We start from the raw sequence: 21751 nt of genomic DNA on the forward strand, positions 1-21751 counted from the left end.
CGATGTGTAATTACACACACACACACACACACACACACACACACACACACACACAGAGGACGGTGAAATGCCCGCCTCTGTTTGGCTCTGACATATGGCAGAGTTGTCCTAGTTCTCCACATTGACCCTCAGCTGGTCTGGGTTACGGCCGCAAGGTGGGATGCTCTTTCCCTGCCTTTTGTTTCAGCTCTACAGGCACTGGCTATGGGTAGCTCCACAGCTGTGGCGATGGTCTGTTGTTTCTATAGTAACCAGATGTTCCATCTGGAATGCAGCTCGTGTTGCCCCTCCCCCCACGGCATCGTGGGATCTGTACGGAGTGTATGTAACCCTCACTGACAGACCAAGGCCTCCTACACAAGATATCTGAAACACTACACCTGTAAGAGATGCAGCAAATGATTCTGCAGGGAATATGCATCAGATAAGCTTGCATGAAAATGGAATGGATAATGTACAGTCCATATTATCATAAATCTAAAATACTATTTCAACAGTGCCTTTAACTGTATTCTCTATTTTTGAAGAAAGCTTAACATTAATTGTAGCCTAAACCTTAAAACAAGAGTACACATGCCATTTGTACAATGTCAGCTCAATCTTTATTGAAAAGGTTGTGCCTATATTAAGAGCTCTTTTCCCACACGATGAACACACTATTCCTGATGTATTTAAAAATAATTAGTCTGATTTATTGTGTTTGATGTGGTAAATATTTTGATGTTTTCCTATGAAGAGCAAGGCTGACAAGCTTGCTTGCCTGTGGTTTGCAACTGAGCACTGACTGACTTGCAGACGTGGTGTAAATGGTGTAATTAGCAGGCAGTCAGAAGGGAGCGGAGCTGCTAATATGAGCCTCTCCATAAGAAACCTGCTGCCTGAGGTGGGTGAGTCAGGAGCACATTCTAACTGCCGATTGAAGCCTGCTATATTTGAAGTGTACGTGTGTGTTTTGTAGATCGCTGGACGAGGTGCGTGTGTGCGTGTGTGCGTGCGTGTGTGCGTGTGTGTGTGTGTGTGTGTGTGTGTGTGTGTGTGTGTGTGTGTGTGTGTGCGTGCGTGCGTGCGTGTGTGCATGTGTGCATGCATGATGGGGCATATGTTTGTATGGGTATCTGTGACTATATGGCATATATGTGGATGTGTTTGTGTGTATGTTTGGCATTCATATTCATGACTGTGTGTGCGAGAGGAGGATGTACTAACCCAGGTGGAGGCTGAAAGTGGCAGACTCCCAGCATGCCCTCTGCTCCCCCACTGGCTGTAGAGAGAGGGGTAAGTGGTGCCAGGCTCTCCACTGGCAGGCCCCTCCACTTAGGGGTCTTATCGTAGCTGCCTGAACTACCCTCAGATGCTCTGTTTCTCTCTCTGTCTTTCTTTCACTCTCTCACTGTCTCTATCTATCTATCTATCTATCTATCTATCTATCTATCTATCTATCCATCTATCCATCCCTGTCTCTCTCTCTCCAGTGGCTGTATCTATCTATCTATCTATCTATCTATCTATCAATCTATCCATCCCTGTCTCTCTCTCTCTCCAGTGGCTGTCTCTATCTATCTATCCATCTATCCATCTATCCATCTATCCATCCCTGTCTCTCTCTCTCTCCAGTGGCTGTCTCTATCTATCTATCTATCTATCTATCTATCTATCTATCCATCTAGCCATCCCTGTCTCTCTCTCTCTCTCCAGTGGCAGTTGTCACATCAGAGCCTCTTTACTCTCACTCCGTTCCTCCCTGTCTGTTTGCGGCTCTCTCAACATGGCCTGTCAACGCTGGCGTCAGTGAGAGGCTCCTGCTACTGGCATCTCTTCATGCTGCTCTTTGGTGTTTCTGCCTCTGGCCTGAAGGGCCCTACAGCACGATAGGCCCTCAGACCAGCCAAAGACACACGACCAGCGTTACGCATTTTGTGCAGTAGCCTTTACTTGTGCACATTGGGCATACTTCTAATACAATACCTCAGATATTGTATTGTTTCTGTGAATAGCCATAACTGTATATGTATACAGAATACTTTCCACCTGTAAAGCAATTTTGTAGTGATAAAATTAAAATACCAACGAAAGCAGGAACAAGAATGACTCAGAGAATAGCAATAAATAAATAAATAAATAATAAACAATAAATGAAACTGTATTAGCACATTAGAAAAAAAACAGCAAAGTTGTAGTTGAGCGTGTGGTGTGTGTGCAGGCAGTCAAATTGCTGTTGATTTGACCGTACATGCTGTTTGCCGTCTCTGTTAGTTATTCTAATAAGCGGTGAGGAACGCACTCAGGAGAAAGTGTGGATGCCGTGTAAGGTAGGCTTTCGAGCGAGCGGGAGTGTCTGATCTCAATGTGTTCTGATGTATTTTTAATGCCAGCACTTCTCTGCTGTCTCTCTAGAGATCTGTGTGTGTGTGTGTGTGCGCGCGCTAGGGCTCGTGTGTGTGTGTGTGTGTGTGTGTGTGTGAATGAAACACATGCCGTGCCTGACATCAGCTGTCTTCATTTGTTTCTGCTTGAGTAATGCTGAATCTGTTTGCCTGCATGAGCGAATGGTTCAAATGCACTTTGCCCTCTACACCACATGGTTACTGGGGTTAGTGTTGTCATGTTAAGCAAGCACTGTTACCAGTATACACTCACGCATAAACATGCATGTGCGTAGGATTTCTTCTCTAGTGCAGATATTCAGTAAACACCAGAGTTAGTGTATACCAAAAATAGGCTAGATATTCAAATGATTGGCATATAACAAGTTTAGGTATTTACATTATGCTTGAGGCTAAACATAATGCAAGCAGTCGGGAAAGCAGACTGCTTTTCAAAATGTTATTTTATTCCACAGCACAACCTGCAAAGCTGGAGATAGGGGAGTCTTACATATGATGTGTGTGTGTGTGTGTGTGTGTTTGTGTGTGTGTATATTTTGTGCAAGATGTTGACTAAGAGCTTTTGTGTGAGTGTGTGTATGTAAGAATGCTGTTGTGCATGAGAATGTGTCTGAATGGGGGTGTATGAAAAAAGGTCATGTTAGAGCTTGTGTGTGTGTGTGTGTGTGTGTGTGTGTGTGTGTGTGTGTGTGTGTGTGTGTGTGTGTGTGTGTGTGTGTGTGAGACAGTCATGTGTTTCTTCTCTGGTGGCCTTTTCTTGCACGCGTGTGAGCGCTCATGTGGAAGCCCCCACTCTCCAGCATGGCTTTGGCCACGTAATTGACATTTTCACAGAGCGCTGAACATGCATTGGTGCCCATAGACACTCACTCACACACACACACTCCCCTCCTCTCTCGTTCTTACCCCACGTATGCACACATGTGCACACAACCCTGCTCTCTTCCTCTCTTACCCCCATCTACACACACATATACACATACATACACACACGTATACACACACACAGTGGGGTGTACACACTCATTTCCTCTCACTGATTTATACCCATTTATGCAGACACACACACACACACACACACACACATTTTACTCATAGTTAGTGTTTCAGCCTTCCTTTCTAGGTCTATTTTTACCTTGTGCTGAGCTTGTGCAGGATGAAATAGGGGAGGAAAAGGAGAACCGCTCCCCCCTTCAGCATGACTGCTGGGACCCGCCTGCAGCCCTCCTCGTATCTCACATATGGAGCATGTCTTCAGGTGTTCTGTTTGGGTTACGGCTTCTTGAGTGTGTTTTTGCATACGATTACACTGACTAGGGTATAGAATGTATTTTTTACAAAGCCTATTCCTTATGAATTATTTTCTCTCGATTCTATTTTCTATTTTTATCGCCATGTTTCATATATATTCATGTATTTTCTGCTGGGTTCAGCTGTGTTTCGTTTTGGTCAATTTAGGACATAAATGGAAAATCCATCCATTAATTGTGTGAAGTAGTGGTCAGTTAACTCGGTTTGAAATGCTGTTGACTCCTAGCCTGTGTCTCATCAATATGCAGAAGAGCCATTAATTTAGGGAATGAGAACTTGTCTTGATCTTTGCTTTCACTGTGCCAGTTCTTTCTTGTTCTGTATGATGCCTGTGATCTGCTCGTAGTCCCAGTTTAAAACGACCTTCACATTTTCTGGAACGTTGTGAGTGGCCACCCTGTTTCATATGGGGAGTGGTCATGTGACTCACTCAGCTGGACCCAACCTCAGCTTCCTCTGCTCTACAGTTGTGTATGTGTGTGTGTGTGTGTGTGCCACAGTGTGTGTCTGCATGTATTCACTGTCCTGAATGAAAGATTGATAATACAAATGATAAAGTAAATAATAATACAATTATTATTAAAATGTTACATGTGTTATTATCAATATTTGTTGTATTTGTCAATATTTTTATTATGTTCATTGTCATAATTATTCCCTCTAATCCCGTATATCACCCAGAGATTTGTGTTTACCTCATCATTTTAGTTATATTTTTTATGTGTTCCTTTTTTCCCCACTCCATGGTCACATCATTCCCCCATTACTTTCTGTTTGTTCTGCTATAGTTGCCTGACGGCCAAACACTGCTCAAGCTGAGAGCTGAGTGGCTAACATTCTGGAGCGAGTACCTTGTAAGTGCCCTTCCCCCACACACACACACACACACATACATACACACACACACACTTTCTCCCTCCTTGTTGTGGCCTGCTTTCCCCCTCCAAACCTTTACTACTCTTCCCAAAGTCTGTTGCTTTACTCGTTTCATGTCCCCCTTTCCTTCCAGTCACTCCATCATGGCTTCCTGACTCACCTGACTTTTCTCTCCGTAACTGTCCCTTCCTTTCTGTCCTGGTGGGTCTGTGGTGGAGGCTGCACCTTGGGACTGACTATCACAGTGAACTACCCTGCCACTAAATCAGTGCAATGTGTAGGAGTGAGCAGCATTAACAATTTAGATGAACTAAATGACGTGTAATCAACCAATGTGCTGGGCATCTGGTCAAAGATATTTGCATCTCTAAATAATTCGCCAGCCTCAGTAGCTCTGGATTCAGCACAGAGTCAGTGTCTTAGGGTAGATACTGTTACTTGATCCCAATCGATGGGCATTAACATGCGTGTGCTTATTGATGAACTTAAGATATTTTTAGGTTATTTACACAGCTACGGTTAATCTTTAACCATGTATAGATTCCTGCAGCTCAGGAGTCCTCTATACTGCCAGTTTCACGGTGCATTTAATCACCACGGACATCCTCCCACTTGATGTGAGAAAAGCTAAACCCACTGTGCCTTAATAGGGGCTCAGTATTCAGCTCATCAAATATTCTCTCCCACATGTGTACATATCATTTCACATCCTCAAAGAAGAAAGACATATTTTCTTCCCACGAAGAAGGAAAGTGCGTGCGTGTGTGTGTGTATGCTTACTCTTGTCAGCGTGGCGGGGAGATCCTCTTTGATGCCGTTTCTCAGGGAAGGCTTTGGTAGGAAACTGTGAGCGATCCCTAAAGATTTCCTCTCTATATGAGTTGCAGCGCGGTTCCCCGTCACCCGCAGTCGGCCTCAGAACCAGGAGTTGCTAATGCTGTGTGACTGTGTCTAGACTGAGCGAGTGGGCGAGCACGCTAACACAGCACCTCTCAAGGTTGGGGTTCAGAGGGTTTGTAAAACGAGAAATATTATGCAGACTACAGCTACACACATTAAGGACTATAGCTACTGAATACAACATAACTGCCATAAAAGAAATTAGCTTAATTGTACAGAATAAATTCATGTAATATACAAACAAAACATAATTCAGTGCAAGATACTTAAGAATACAGGTCTATAGACAAAGTGACCACAATCTTTTATACACAACAGTTAAGTAGAGACAGAGAGAGTTATAAACAGTCCTGAATAAACCACAGAAGAAGAAACCATGGAAAGAGCCATGGGGCCTTGTAGACCAAAAGCCAAAAAGTAATAAGAGGATGCTGGGAACACGCTCAGCGAGATTCCAGAAGCGACTAAGTATGAAGGTGAAGGTGTAGAAGAATATATAGATATACAGAAACACATGGAGAACATTGCAGTAAAGCGGAACAAGGTGGAAAAAGACATTGCCTAACTGACATGAAAATACTACTCTGACTCACATACACACTGCGCAATGACAGACCTATGCAGGAGTACTGGAGACAAATTGAAATATTGCCATTGGAAACAATGAACTGCAGTCAACATGGACAGAGGCATTGAAGGTCATGCTAGAGAAAAGGCTGAAAATCCAGTAACTTGACAATGAGAAATGCAAATTCACTAACACGATTAAAGAGTTTTCAATCAACAAACCAACAATAGGCCCAGTCAAAGCAGCTATAAAAAAGACTACAGAATGAGAAAGTACCAGGAATTGACTCCATCATGACTAATGGCCTCCTTACACAAAGCAACTTTGAAAAGATTTGGGAAAGATTCTTAAAAGATTATAGTCTTTTGAGTATAGCTTGAATGGGGGGCATTAGTTAAAAGACTCCAATCTTTCAAGAATCTTTCCCAAATCGTGTTAAAGTTGTTTGGTGTAAGGAGGCCATAAGTTACTGAAGGAAGACTATTCTCATGTGCGTTTTGAAAATTGTCTAATGTACCATTACATTACAAGTTATAGGAATGCTTTGAGCAGAAGTGCAGAACTCTCAGTCTATCAGCTACACCATTCCACACTTTTCAGTTTCAGCTCCTTGCAAAGGCACCTGGCTTTAATACTCCAATGCTACTCCTGAAGGGCTTAATAAGTAGATTTGGGGGCTCCTAAATTAAAGTTGCAGCCAGACTCTGCAGGAGGCCAGATATCTAGGAAAAGAGTCGCAGTGAATCTGCCATTTCAGTTAAGCAGAAATAGCTTGAGTTTTCGGGATGAAAACTTTGGCAATTGAGTTTGCTGAGTTAAACAGAACTAAAGTAACCTGCATGGTAAACCCAGACGAAACTGCTAGCAAATTTGAACTTCGTTTGGAGACCTAACCATTGAAGTTGATTTCTGAATCACCAAAAACTCAGGAACCAATTATAACTGCTTATCTGGCATAATAATAATAATATAATAATAAGCTTTATTTGTATAGCACCCTTCATACACAGAATGCAGCTCAAAGTGCTTTACATTTGAAGCATGTAACACAATAATAGTCAGTCAGTCATTATCAATCACTTTTCTTCATTGCTGGGGCTGTTTATGATCCACTCAGCAACATATCAAAAATATAGAAAATGACATGGCAGCCTTAACCCTCTTACCCCCCACAAGCACGCCATATGGCAACTGTGGCAAGGAAAAACTCCCATATTCCAGGAAGAAACCTTGAGCAGAACCTGACTTAATAGGGGGAGCCCATCTGCTTCTGGCTGGCTGCGCCCTCCAATAGCAGCAGATGTAGAATAATCTGAAAAAGTAGTCTACAGGATAAGATGAGTTAACTAAAAGCTTTCCTGTACAGGTATGTTTTCAGATCTTTTTAAAAAATATTTACTGAACTCGCCTGCTTGATGTACAGAGGCAGGGTGTTCCATAGTTTGGGGGCATAATGGATAAAAGCAGCTTCTCCACTTTGTTTGTGGAGCACTTTGGGTACGATTAAAAGATTACAATTGGATGATCTAATGACGTTTGCACTTTGGCAATGTTTCTCAAGTGGAAATAGGCTGTCTGAGTAACTTTACTGATATGGGGCTTAAAACTTAACTCTGCATCTAAGCAGCACCAAATTCCTGGGGGTGCACATCAGTGAAGACCTCTCCTGGACCACCAACACTGCATCACTGGCGAGGAGAGCTCAGCGCCGCCTGTACTTCCTGCGGAAACTCAGGCGAGCAAGTGCTCCACCAGCCATCATGACCACATTCTACCGAGGCACCATTGAGAGCATCCTCTCCAGCTGTATCGCTGTGTGGGGCGGAAGCTGCACTGAATACAACAGGAAAGCCCTGCAGCGCATAGTGAACACAGCTGGAAGGATTATTGGTGCTTCACTCCCCTCCCTGAAGGACATTTACACCACCCACCTCACCCGCAAGGCGACCAAAATTGTGAGTGATGCAAGTCACCCCGCTCACAATCTGTTTGATCTACTGCCCTCTGGGAAGAGGTACAGAAGCCTGCGCTCCCGCACTACCAGACTCACCAACAGCTTCATACACCAAGCTGTTCGGATGCTGAACTCTCTCCCTCCCCTCCACCCTCAGCTACATAACATCCTGGACATTGGACCCACAATGGCCGCCTGCACCACTCCACTTGCACACTTGTACACTTTGCAACTTGTTGTTGTTGTCCTGAAAACACAACACTTCTGCTGCTCTTACATAACTTGCACCACTATGCCACTTTATTTCTCACTTAGGTCAAACAGAACTACCTCAGCCTTTTATTGGCCTGACTTTGCACTAGTATTTTATTGACTGTCTATGCACAATTTCAACCAAATTTTGCTGCTCTTATTTTTTCATTATATGTGCCCTCTTATTTACTTATTTACTTACTTTTTTGTTTACTTGAATGTTATGTTTGTCTGTGGACTTAAAATTGGTAAAATATGTCTTGTCTCCACCGTGGGATAGTGAGAAACGTAATTTCGATCTCTTTGTATGTCTGGAACATGTGAAGAAATTGACAATAAAGCTGACTTTGACTGTGACTTTGAAGATGACACCGAGGCTTGTTACTTTTGGTTTGACCTGGTGCGCCAAGTTCCCCAGATTACTAAGAACAATATCTCGCTTTAGTTTTGGTCCAACCAAAAGTACCTCTTATGTCTTATTTGAAACCTTGAAACACCTAACAGCCTAACTGCTTTACTGCTGTAGGCAGTCTAGAGGTGTGTTAAGACCCCTGCTGACAGCCAAACTTACAGATAAAAGTAGAGACTCAGCATCTGTGTGCTTCGTAAGCAAAACAATACAAAGCACTGTGATGGTAGTAGAACCTGCAGAACTACTAAAGGAGGATGCTGCCCAGAGTAAGCGGCCTGCTAGAGGAATGAACAGTGAGAGAAAATAAACTCATAAGTATATTTTATACAGTAGTAAATATCATCAGTTAGTTCTCATTATTTTTATAACTGAGATAGACCTCAACTATCATGCTTAGGTATTTTTTTATCTTTTATTTTAAGTAACTGTTGAGTCAGGTAAGAGCCTGTTACATTCTCATAAATAAACACACACACACACATGCACAAATTCTCTCTCTCTCACACACACACACAGACACTTGTAATTTCTGTCTTCCTCTCTGTTCAGGCCCTCTGTCAGCTGTGAGAGTCTAGTTTTGTTTACATTGCCATAGTACACTTGTGATGCGGTCAGATGACTGTAGATGGTGTGTGCATTGGTATTGAATTAAGACCTTACTCCTTCCTCATCAGGTGTTTTAGGCACGTGTAAGATACCAACGACTAAATGTGAATAAATATGCCAGCCATAAAATCAACAACATATCCCTCAAGTGTAACAGCGGGACCACTCACACAATCAGTAGTCATCTTTCATTAGTCATACATCATCACCTGTTAGATATTGAGTGTAATGGAGAAGAACTGTCTTGAGTGCCGGAGAGAGGAATACCCTCTATGAAGCTGCGAGAGGTTGGAAACTCACTAAGCTAGGTTATGTGCATGTCTTTGATGTTAGGGTAAGACCCCCTATCTTTCCCTGCACATGTTTTCAATGAAGAGGAACAAAATATTAACATTCTCTTTTTACCTCAGATGAACCCAGCTTGGCATTGGAATGTGTAGGCATTAACAAAGCAGCATTCAAATGCACACAGACAAATTCATCCAGCAAAACAGGTGTAGATTTTATGCTCAAAATGGAAATGAGATTGGGAATATTTACAGAGATAATATAAGCCAGTGGTTCTCAAAGTGGGGTCTGGGGACTCCTTGAAATTATAAAGTTGAGTTTTATCATTTTGAAAATTAATATCTACAGATGATGCCCCTTTTCACCCATAAAACTTAGGTCATGAAGGTCATGACCATTCCTACTACTGCTTAGCTTGGCTTATTTGTTAGCCAGCTAGCTGATGAATGTGTAGAAATGTTTGAGTCATTCCATGTTGTCAAGTGATACAAAATCCAAAACTGACAAAAGACGAAGTTGCACATCTGCCACAACTTCAGAGAATACAAATGACATGCTTAATTGTTAGGGTTATGAGGGAGTCCTCGGAATATTTTCTCCCCCAAAAGGGGTCCTTGGAACCAAAAACATTGAGAAACCCTGATATAAGCTATAGATGTCCCATTATTAGCCAGACTATATGATATCAGCAGTTTGTTTACAGTCTACCTGTTTTCAAAATAGTGGTTATACTGTAGTTAAGCCCGTTGATCATTTTCTAACATTTAAGTGAATCTCTCTCAAATATCATCTGTTTCTGTGTGCTCTGAATCATTTGTAGAGTGAGACCTCATCAGTCATGCATTACGAAGTATTACTTATTAGGTGGCATCTGTAATCATTTGCCAGACATTATTAATGCGCCTCATGCATTGCTTTGTGCAGCATCCAAAGAGTCTCCTTTGGCAGATGACGGGTGATGCTGATTTTCCCTGTTTTCAGCCATACGGGAGGCTGTGTTCTGTCAGTCCTGGCGAACAGCTCAGCGCCTGATCCCGGCTTATACCTGTCTGTACTTCCCTTATGCTTATCGGAGGTGCCAAGCAACTGAAGTGACAGGAAGTCCTCATTACACAGGGGCTCCCTGTGCAAGGCGGCTTTTGGTATATGACCTTTCAATTAATTTGGCGATTGACAGATTGGCTGATAGCTTATTGATCCCTGGTGGAGAGTTACACAGATGAAAGTCTGTGGTGAGAAGCCAATCACAGAATAACAGTCTGAAATTCAGTCAAATCACTTAGACAATGTGGTGCACGCATCCAAGATGGATGTGTGTGTGTGTGTGTGTGTGTGTGTGTGTGTGTGTGTGTGTGTGTGTGTGTGTGTGTGTGTGTGTTTGTATGTGTTACTTTTATCAGTATGACAGCCTGTACTGTACGTGTCAGTTGAATGCATATATGAAAATTTATATTAACACATCAGATTTATATGAGCCTGTATGTTAGTAGCCTGAAAAGTATGTGTGGAGGAAAGGTGTGTGTGTGTGTAGGAGAGGTGTGTGTGTGTGTATATATATATATACACACAGTATGTGTGTGTGTGTGTGTGGAGGGAAATGGGGCATTGACAAGGAAAAATGAGCAGCACACTCAGACAAGCGAGATGGAGCCCCTAGGTCTAGCCGTGGTGTCGGAGGACTGCTGGAGGAGTGCTGAAGTCAGCAGAGCCGATCTGAGCTGACAGGCCAGCCATGAAATGGCTCAATCGCCCACCTCCTCCCCATGTGGGCATTGCGCCTGTTTGATGGTGTTCCACAAAAACATGCTTTTGTGGTAGAGAGAGCAGCGTGATATTTTGCACTTTACTATAAGTGCACCATTTCATCTGTTCCAATACACATGAGTATACCACACACACACACACACACACACTGTCTTTTTAACACACACATGCACACAGGCACACACACACCTAATGATTTTTTCATGTTTGGCTAGAGTGACTAGGACTGGATTTGTGCCTGGGGGAACCTCCAAGCATTTTGGAAGAGTAAGAGGCAGAGATGATAGAGTGAGAGAGAGAGAGAAGGGAAGTCGCATGGGAGAGACGCCAAACTGATCTCCACAGAAGGAAGACTGGCAGAGGGGTTTCTCTGTGAATGGAAATTAATTCATTTCTTGCTTAAAGCGCTCTCTCTCTCCTTCCCTTTTTCTCTCTCTCTCTCTCCCTCCCTCCATCATGTTCCCTCAGGATTTCTTTCCTTTCCTACTAATAATAATAAAAAAAATCTACAGAATGGGAGAGGTGACTTTCTGTGCTAATGTGATTATTGCCATCAAATGATTATTCTCTGATATATTTTCTCCGTTTCTGCTGTAGCTGAGCAGTGGCAGAAGCAGCACACTAGTAACTGGAACCTAATTGTTAGCATCCTTGATGCTCACCAACCGTCTATTCTGTCTGTTATTTATCTGAATGGGAGTGTTTAGCTTCCACAGATAGACTAAGAGACCTACAGCAGAGCCAAGGGCACCTCATTGATAGAGGTTCTCCAAGCTCAAGGCTGCTGAAAAAGATGGCGGAGGTGTGACAGTCTCTCACACATTCGTCTCTCTTCACCTCGGATTCTCCTTCACTTGTCCCTGAGATGGAGCGATCTCCCTCACCTCCTCACAGCGGTCAAGCAAAGCACAAGGGGACACACCAGTGCATTAGCCAAGCCAGACACGCTGTGCTTTGAGTGTTCTGTAGATGCTCTCAGATGCACTTGGATGACACACACACAAACACAAACGTGGCACTCTGTGATTCATGAGCAGCGTCAGGTTCCGCTACATAGCCAGAAAATGGTGGATGTCTGCTGGGCCTGAAAAAGAAAAGAGAGGGATTGTGAGAGAAAGAAGTACAACAGGGAGGGAAATGGAAGAGAGAGAATGAACTGATCATAGAAAGAAGAGTCAAACAAGATTGTTGGCAGTATCTTTTTTTTCCCTCAGCCTTTTCCAGCCGTCAGCTTTTCAAGTTCTCAATCCGTGGCCACCTCAGCAAAGATATTCGATCTCCTCTGAAGCAATTGCAGTTATTCCAGGAGATGAATTCACCACCACGGGCCATTTAACAAAGTTACAGATGAATCACTTATTTTTCTTTAACCCTGGAACACAGCTGAGTACAATATATGAGTCAAATGAGAAGTAAAATTCACGGTTAACACACATAAGACAAAATATCACATCAGCAATCATCATTGACAAGGAACTAAGGCAATTTTCATGTTCTCTTAGATTGTGGGAGTACATTGGCATAACCCATTTCCAAGTCTACAACATTTATTCTTTGAGCAGCATTTGAGACAGACAAGAGACTGTTAGCCTGCTTTTAAATTTGAAATGACTGATTGTTTATGCTGGAATGGTTTTGTTTTGCAGCAGCTGTGACTGAGCTTCTCCTCTCCTATGGTTAACACTCAGCTCTGTGCCCAGGTTGTTGGGCTGTACTGGGGACTTCTATGAGCAGCATTGTAGCCACAGGCCCTAAGACACACAGTCGGTCTTGACCAGAGGCACGTCATCATCCACCAGCAACTCCTCCACCCTCGGCCAAGGTGAAGGAGTCTGCAGGCGCTCTGATTGATTTCACAGATCATTGGCTTTGATTTACAAAAGGCGAGGCAGACACCATGGAAAAGGGGAGGAGAGAAAAAGATGGGAGGAGATGCTAAAGCTGTTGGATAATATTTAGACCAAAGTTAACATCCATATAAATGGGGGAGGCAGGTCGTGCTTGTGCTTTTTGGGGGAATAGAATTCAGCATATCTTGCCGTGGCCAACCCACGGTGGTTTGAAAGAAGCATGACCACTGGTGAACACCAGGCTGTCCTCCCTTGAGTCGTGTGTGTGTGTGTGTGTGTGTGTGTTTAAATACACATAGGCACAGGCATACAGACTCCTCCTCCTGCACCTCCTCCTCCACCTCCTCCTTTGATTGGACTACATACTGCTCAGCATGGAGGAGGCGGTGGAGGGATGATTAAGATGGATAGATTCGGTGGGAGCTGAATGAAGGCGCTTATTCTCCGATGAAGGAGCGGAAAAGAGCAAGACGGAAGCCTGTGGTGAGGTCGAAGAGGAAAAGGGAGAAATAGAGGGGTGGGGGGGGGGGAGTGAGTGAGTGGAGGCTGGTGGAGGAAGAGAGGAGAGGGAGGGAGCCATAGAAAAACTGAGAGAGGACAGGGCAGCCAGAGGCATGGAGCCAGAAAATTGCATTGTGTGCTCTGAGATTTGTTTATCTCTTGGGTCTTTGTCTCTCTCTCTCCCTCTCTCTGTCTGTATCTCTCACTTCCTCCTCCTTACTATCTCTCTTCTGCCTCTCACTAGCCCCCTGTAGTCTCCAAGTCTCATTCGGATTACTTTTCACATTTTCTCTCTTTCTCTCTCGCTCTCTCTCTTTCTCTCCCCCACACACACACACACTGACACCACACTACACCTTTGCCTCGTCACTCTTCCTACCGCATTCCCTCTCTAACTATTATGAATGACCCTATCTTTAATTTATTAGTTTCTCTATTTATCATCTGAGTGTGTGTGCATATGTGTGTGTGTGTGTGTGTGTGTGTGTGTGTGTGTGTGTGTGTGTGTGTGTGCTCGCGCGCCTGTGCCTGTCTATCATATGACTGTTAAATGTGCATACGCAAGTGAGTGTGTGTCTGTCACATGCCTGCTGGGGCTGAGTCCGAGATGTAAGCACACTCGTGCTGGTGTCCATCATCCTGCTGTAGAGGGGCTTTTGTGGCTTTCTCTTTGGCACTCGGCTCATTTCTTGACAAATATTGAACTGTCAGCAGCATTATGCAAACGAGGCCTCGCGCCTTTGATGGCACTGGCGCCCGTGGGAGGCGTTTGCATTCGCCATCAAACGGTACAGGGGAAATACGTCCAAAGCACTTCCTCATTTGATGGATGATGAAATTATGCCAGTTATGGCGACAAAATGAAATGGGTGGGCTCCGTCCCATTTGAATGTGCCGGCAGCATTAATCAAAGTGATTAAATTATTTACTGTTTTTTTTTTTTTTGTAGCTGGAGAATAGTGCCATTGTATCACCGGCTAATTGTGCACTCACTTGCCTGTAATTGTTAAGAAAAAAAATTATTGCTCAGTCACTCAATAATAATTAATCTCTAATTAAACAGATATGTAAGACTGACAATAAGAAAAGAACACAGCAATGCCTGTTGTAGGTGTATAATGGACATTCCACAGTACGTCTGTGTAGCTGTTGGTGTATGACATCTTGTCACCTAGCTGCAAATGTAATCATGTTCTTTTTTCTGATGTCAAAGCAGTTGAAATTAAAAAGAAATCGTGGTCCAAGATGGTGCAACATTGGTATGGCGCAGATGAGACACAGAAAGGATGTATCTCAATGTCTCCCAATGGGCTGTTTAAGTTCCTTAGCATCCTTTCTCTGGTTATACAGTTATGTGCAGAATAACAGCAGTGTGTTTTAAAAAATTGAATAAAGCTCAAAATCCTTAGAATAGCTGTTAATTCCATAATATCAATGCATTGGGAACACTGCACATTCAATTTCAAATCAAAACATGACCATAATTGATCAAGTTTGTGTTATACCTTTACAGAAAGAGAAGAAAAAGGAATGTTAGGCTGTTCAAAGAAATAGCAGTGTTTGCATTTTGCTTTACAAACTCAAACATTTACTGTATAAACTGAAAAATGTCTCAAGATTTTGCTTTACTTTGAATCACTGCCCTAATATCTAGTTGCATTACCGTTATTTCTAGGAATTCCTTCACATCTGTGTTGCATGGAGTCGACAAAATTCTGGCACCTGTGAACAGGTATTCCAGCCCAGGACGATTGAATTACATTCCACAATTCGTCTGCATTTCTGGGTTTTGCCTCAGAAACAGCATTTTTGATGTCACCCCACAAGTTTTCTATAGGATTGAGGTCTGGGGATCGGGCTGGCCACTCCATAATGTCAATCTTGTTAGTCTGGAACCAAGACTTTGCTCGCTTACTGGTGTGTTTTGGGTCATTGTCTTGTTGAAACACCCATTTCAAAGGCATTTCCTCTTCAGCATAAGACAACATGACCTCTTCAAATGTTTTGATGTATTGAAACTGATCCATGATCTCTGGTGTGCGATAAATACCACACCACACCACAGTATTAGAAACATCCCCATAACATGAATTGTGCATCACCATGCTTTACTGTCTTCACAGTTATTGACGTTATGGAGTGGCCAGCCCAATCCCCAGACCTCAATCCTATAAAAAACTTGTGGGGTGACATCAAAAATGCTGTTTCTGAGGCAAAACCCAGAAATGCAGAGGAATTGTGGAATGTAATTCAATCGTCCTGGGCTGGAATATCTGTTCACAGGTGCCAGTAGTTGGTCGACTCCCTGCAACACAGATGTGAAGCAATTCTTAGAAATAATGGTAATGCAACTAGATATTACTAGTGCAGTGATTTAAAGTAAAGCAAAATCTTGAGACATTTTTCAGATTATACAGTAAATGTTTGAGTTTGTAACGAAAAATGCAAACACTGCTATTTTTTTAACAGCCTAAGATTCCTTTTTCTTCACTTTCTGTAAAGGTATAACACAAACTTGATCAATTTTGGTCATGTTTTGATTTGAAATTGAATGTGCAGTGTTCCCAATGCATTGATATTATGGAATTAACAGCTATTCTAAGGATTTTGAGCTTTATTCAATTTTTTAAAACACACTGCTGTTATTCTGCACATAACTGTAGTTCCACAATACAATTAATGCTTTTTATTTAGATGACATTAGATCTCATATGGACATTTGTGTATGGTTTATTAGACCTTGCAAGGTTTTTAAATATACCTACCTTGCATATAACTCGGGGATATATGCAGGAGTATTCAGTGTAATTAGAATGTTTTGAACCTTGATCAAATCTAATGCTAACAACATTAAGCACTGAGTTTTATCAGTTGCCCAGAACTTACATCTCCTACCCTGCTGTGAAGCAATGTAGCTGTGATTCTTATCGGACGGTGACAGGGTGTCTTGCGGAGCCTCAGGCTTTGTTCCTAGCTGGAATGACATAGCTGGCCATGGAAAAATGTCTTACTCATCGGAGTCGCTTGTGTGTGGAATGTAGGGAAGCTTGAGGCTCCTGTTTGTGAGGGGAAAAAGAAACCGTGGCAAATGTTTAGTAGGAGTTAAGGCTGAGAATGACACACAAATGTCCTTCATGCCTGTGTCATGTCCTTAGCAGTAGGCCGTGAGTGGAAAATGTGTCTGTAAAGTCATTGTAGCGACAGCATGACGTTGTACGACGTGTTCGAGTGGGCCTTCTAAATCTGCTAGACTGGAAAGATGGTCAGACAAGAGTGGGAACAGAACGTGGAGGCGAGTGACAGTGGCCATGCTGTTCTCAATTCCCTCCCACCTAATTGCTAGCACGCCTCAAAATCTTCTTGTTCTTCATCATCCTCGTGGCTGTCATTGCAGCCCTCCTCTTCATCAGATGTCCTGTTACTCAAGTTCTCCTCCTCTTCATTGGACCATCAGGCCCGTGCCTTCAGCCACCTCCACTTTCACACACTGTGGCCTTGTATCTGTAGTACAGTTGAGTCAGAAGGGGCTCATCTGTTTGGCTACTATCAACAACCAAAGAATTATACTACGTAAATGAAATGGCATTTTGTAGTCGACTTCCGCTCCTTTCTTGCCCTTGCTCTCTAAATGCTACAAGTTCTGCCATTCTACGTTAGCAGAGTGTAGTCCATGCGGCCTTGGCTACAAATGTTGACATGTTACATACACTTCCCCTGCTCCTGTTGCACCATAATCTCTCCTGAACGGGAGATTTTGCCACCCTGTAGGGGCACAAAGGCTCTGAGATGGAAAACCCTGTGTGAACCGTCTGATTAACTGTTTCTTTCTTGTTCTCATTAAGATAAGAAGTCCAGGTCTCCTGCTGGGGACTTAGCCTTCCCTCCCAGCGGTTCCTCTGATGCTGCAGTGTGGCAAAGCTGTGACTGCCAACACTGAAGCTATGCCTCTGACAGGCCTACAGCTGATGGTGGCTAAGCTGTGGCTAAAGGTGTTTTAGCTAACAGGACCACAATGAGCCTTTCTGATAGTTAAAGTGAAGCTGTGCTTAGTCTTAACTATAACTTGTGTAATGCAGTTTCTGATATACCCAAAAACTGTAATTCAGTCAGCCTTACATATTGCATCAGCTCATGCAGTGCTAATGATTAACTACTGATGAGATGTGGGTACCTTGTAGGAAACAACATATTATCAGCTGTGTTTCTGATGCCAGCAATGACATTGTATGGTTTATCATTCCATTTCAGAAGATTTAAGTCTAGTCTCAGGAGTTGAATTACAGTAGAGAATATGAATTATCCCCTACATATTTAGCATTAATTTGCATATGGATTTATTGTAAGAAACAGTGTAAATTAGGTCTGTGGAGCCTTTCGTGCGTTCCACACAGATGAATTCATGTGTTTGTGTGTGAGGTGGAAATTACTGGTGTGGCTGTACATTCCATTCGCATGTGTGCATGGTGACAAATGTGCTGGTGAGTGCATAATGTGCGCGTCTCGTACACTCACACTTCCATCTGTTGGAGCTGTTTTCCTAGCGCATAAATAATTCACAGACGTGACCCACTCGTCTCCTCCGTCGTTGGCCTACCGAGCCGGAGGCGGGCTTGCGCTCCATCTCACTGGTGGAGGGTTTGCAGATGGGTCTGGTGGATTCCTCCCTCAGCAACCTGCTCTGCTGTGTGCGTGTTCCAGCAGCTGGGTGCGGCTCTGGGGAGCGGAGGAACCTGAGAGGAACGTCTCTCCTTCGGGGGGAACATCTCCTGGCCAGCGTCACAGGGACAGGAAATGGGGATGTGAGTTTCCGGAACACACTCCAGCGTGTGGGGCTGGTACTGCCTGAGGTGTGTGGCTGTCCGAGGCTTTACCAGGAGACATCGTTTTCAAAGCACATATGTATGCCATTGTGGAGGTGTTTTACAACACAAATGAACAAGATTGGAGTGGGATGTTGGATTAGAGTAGGAGCGTATCGGAGAGTAGAAGTAGAAGTATAGCTAAGGATACAGAAAGAGGAGAGAGTAGAAATGTATAGAGAAATGGCAGCTTTTCAAAAGAATCATTTTTGTGGATGTATATCGATTCTAACTACAGTGTACGCAATCATGGTGGTGCTAACCCAGATAGCAAAGAGGCGTTGAGGGGCGTTGAATCCACGTTTGTTTGAAGCGGCTGAGGTTGATTCAACGTGGATTCAACGCCCCTGTGCTATCAGGGAAGGGAGACGCTGCTGTTCTCATGTATAACGCCAGACTGTCAGGGTGTGGGAGTTGGGACTTCGCAGCCACTGAGCTGGGACCACTGAACAGTCGAGGTGAGAAGTAGGGGAAAGGTCCGCTGTCAGTGTGCGATGATCTGAGGACTCCTGAGATCAGATGATGCATATTCTGGTGTCATCACCTTTAATGAGCGTGGGCTTATGGGATATTAAGGGATTTCTTTATGCCGTTTTACTGCTGGAGTGTATCTGCAAGCTACAATCTAAAGGGCCCTCATTATACTGTGTTTTAGCGCTAATTTGTTCCCACCTGCTTTTGTTCAACTCTGAATGCAGGCACACGTCTCCAGTCTCTCTCTGGTTGATTTCTCTGTTCTGTGCCAATGTTCTCTGAGGTCACACCTGCTTGTTCTGCCCCCCCCCCCCCCTCCCATAACTCAAACTCTTGGGGATAGGTTTTAAAACACACACATACACACACACACACAGGACCCTTGACCTTGATCCTGATGACCTCTGACCTCTCGTCTCTCCCCGTCCACAGGTACATCCGCACCATGTACCTGGGCATCCAGAGCCGTCGGCAACAGGAGCACCGGCGGCGCTTCTACTGGGCCATGATGTACGAGTACGCTGACGTCAACATGCTGCGCCTGCTGGAGACTTTCCTGGAGAGCGCCCCCCAGCTGGTGCTGCAGCTCAGCATCATGATCCAGAAGAACCGCGCCGAGACCCTGCAGTGTAAGTCTGCACCTGTCAAGTCTGACGACGTTGATTTGTTCTTTGTGAGAATGGCTGGACATATATGTAAGGAATGGCTGGACATAGGGGTGGGAATCACAAAATAAAATGATGCCGTCATGATGCTTGGACCACGATAACGATAATATGAGGATAGAGTAATGTGTTAATGTGTTAAACGTTACATTGACACGTGTCACCATGAGAAGTCAGACCAGTAGGTCAAATTAGTCTGATCATCCATTTCAAGCACCTGCATGTTTGTGTGAATTGTCAAGGTATTCCATTAATTGATATATGAATAAATGATATAAATTGATATATGAATAAATCTGTTTGCCGTGTATGTTCCCTGTTCACCAACGTGTCTTTTTGTGTTCTGTAGGTGTGTCCTCTGTGGCATCACTGATGTCCTTGGCCTGGGTGCTGGCGTCCTACCACAAGCTCTTGCGCGACTCGCGCGACGACAAGAAGAGCATGAGTTACCGCGGCGCGCTCGTCCACATCTTCTGGCGCCTGTTCACCATCTCCTCGCGCGTGCTCTCCTTCGCCCTGTTCGCCTCCATCTTCCACATCTACTTTGGCATCTTCGTGGTGGTGCACTGGTGCGCCATGGCCTTCTGGGTGGTGCACGGCGGGACGGACTTCTGCATGTCCAAGTGGGAGGAGGTGCTCTTCAACATGGTGGTGGGCATCGTCTACATCTTCTGCTGGTTCAACGTGAAAGAGGGCCGGACGCGCTACCGCATGGTGTCCTACTACTTCCTGGTGCTGGCGGAAAACACGGTGCTCACCTGCCTGTGGTACGCGTACCGCGACCCGGCCACCACGGACTCGTACGCCGTGCCGGTGCTGTGCGGCGTCTACATGAGCTTCGCCTCGGGCGTCTTCTTCATGGGCCTGTACTACGGCGCGCTGCACCCGATGGGCCCGCGCGTGCGCCTGCAGGACGGCTCGTGCTGCGCCGAGCTGCTCTGGGGCATGCCGCTGCCCCCCGAGGCCGAGCCCATGGCCCCGTCGCACGCCACGCCCAGCCGACGCTCCATGGGCGGCGAGGGCATGCAGACGGACGAGGACGAGGCCACTGACACCTGCCTGCCCGTGTTCCAGGTGCGCTCGCCCGAGCGGCCCGCTGGCTCCAGTCGGCACTACCGAATAGAGGGGCCGCTCATCAAAATCGACATGCCCCGCAAGCGCTACCCGGCGTGGGACGCGCACTTTGTGGACCGCAGGCTGCGGAGGACCATAAACATCCTCCAGTTCATCACCCCCACGGCAGTGGGCATCAGGTACAGGGACGGGCCACTGCTCTATGAGCTCCTGCAGTACGAGTCCTCCCTGTGATGGCCGGCTCTCTCGCCCTGACCCCCCCCCCCTCTCTCTCCATCTCTCTGTCTGTCTTCTGTCTACATTTATAATTGCCAATCTCAGTTTTTTTTCTCTCTTTCTCTGTCATTTTCTTTAAATTGATTTTTATCAAGCAGTTATACTTTTTCTGTGCCAGGTATTCATTTTTCTGTGCCAAACAGAAGATGGAATGTCATTCAAGTTCAAGTTATGTGATTCTTCTGTGTAGGTGAAAAAAGGGAAAACATGTTGCAGAAGTGTTGCACAGACAGCTTTTTATCATTCTCCCTGTGGGTAACTGTGAGTGTAAATATTTTCTATATGTAAAGTCTATTATTGTGTTTTTGAGGTCTCTGTGTTTAAGAAGACATATGTGGTTCCCTATCAGGGCGAGCTATGTCTCTCTCTTTCTCATGGGGGTTGCAGTCATACAGTTTGTTTCCTCCTGCATGGGAGAGGATTCTGTATGTGCTTCTCTGATTGGGGGGAGGGTCTGTAGGGGCTCATTTGATTGGTGAGGGAATTGTGTGTGCTCACCTGATTGGAGGGAGGGTTGTATGTGTTCACCTGATTGGTGGAGGAATTTTGTATGTGTTCCTTATTGGTTGTGTATCTGTGATATTGGATGTTTACAACCAGATAAAGCTCATTCGGTGGGAATGATGGAGGCAGCACAGAAGGTCTGTCTGTACACACCCCCATTACTCAACTTGCGTTAACTGAGTGGGCCCCCAGCACAACATAACCTACAGTAAATGATCCATAAAACTGTTAGA

At 44.5% G+C, this 21751-nt stretch overlaps 1 protein-coding gene across 1 annotated transcript in view; it reads left to right on the forward strand.

The window, feature by feature from the left end:
- Positions 1 to 20972, forward strand: part of xkr6a (XK, Kell blood group complex subunit-related family, member 6a) — a 30328-nt gene extending 9356 nt beyond the window's left edge. Inside the window, exons 2-3 of the mRNA XM_076299942.1 lie at positions 19432 to 19628; positions 20014 to 20972. Coding sequence (XP_076156057.1) covers positions 19432 to 19628; positions 20014 to 20972 — 1156 coding nt within the window. The remainder of the gene's footprint in view (positions 1 to 19431; positions 19629 to 20013) is intronic.
- The last annotated feature ends 779 nt before the right edge of the window (positions 20973 to 21751 follow it).

The sequence above is a fragment of the Alosa pseudoharengus genome, unplaced genomic scaffold (genome assembly GCF_046254945.1).
Source record: "Alosa pseudoharengus isolate Yale_2024_CS ecotype anadromous, Long Island Sound unplaced genomic scaffold, YU_APseudo_1.1 YU_APseudo_1.1_scf_22, whole genome shotgun sequence".
NCBI classification, from domain to species: domain Eukaryota; kingdom Metazoa; phylum Chordata; class Actinopteri; order Clupeiformes; family Clupeidae; genus Alosa; species Alosa pseudoharengus.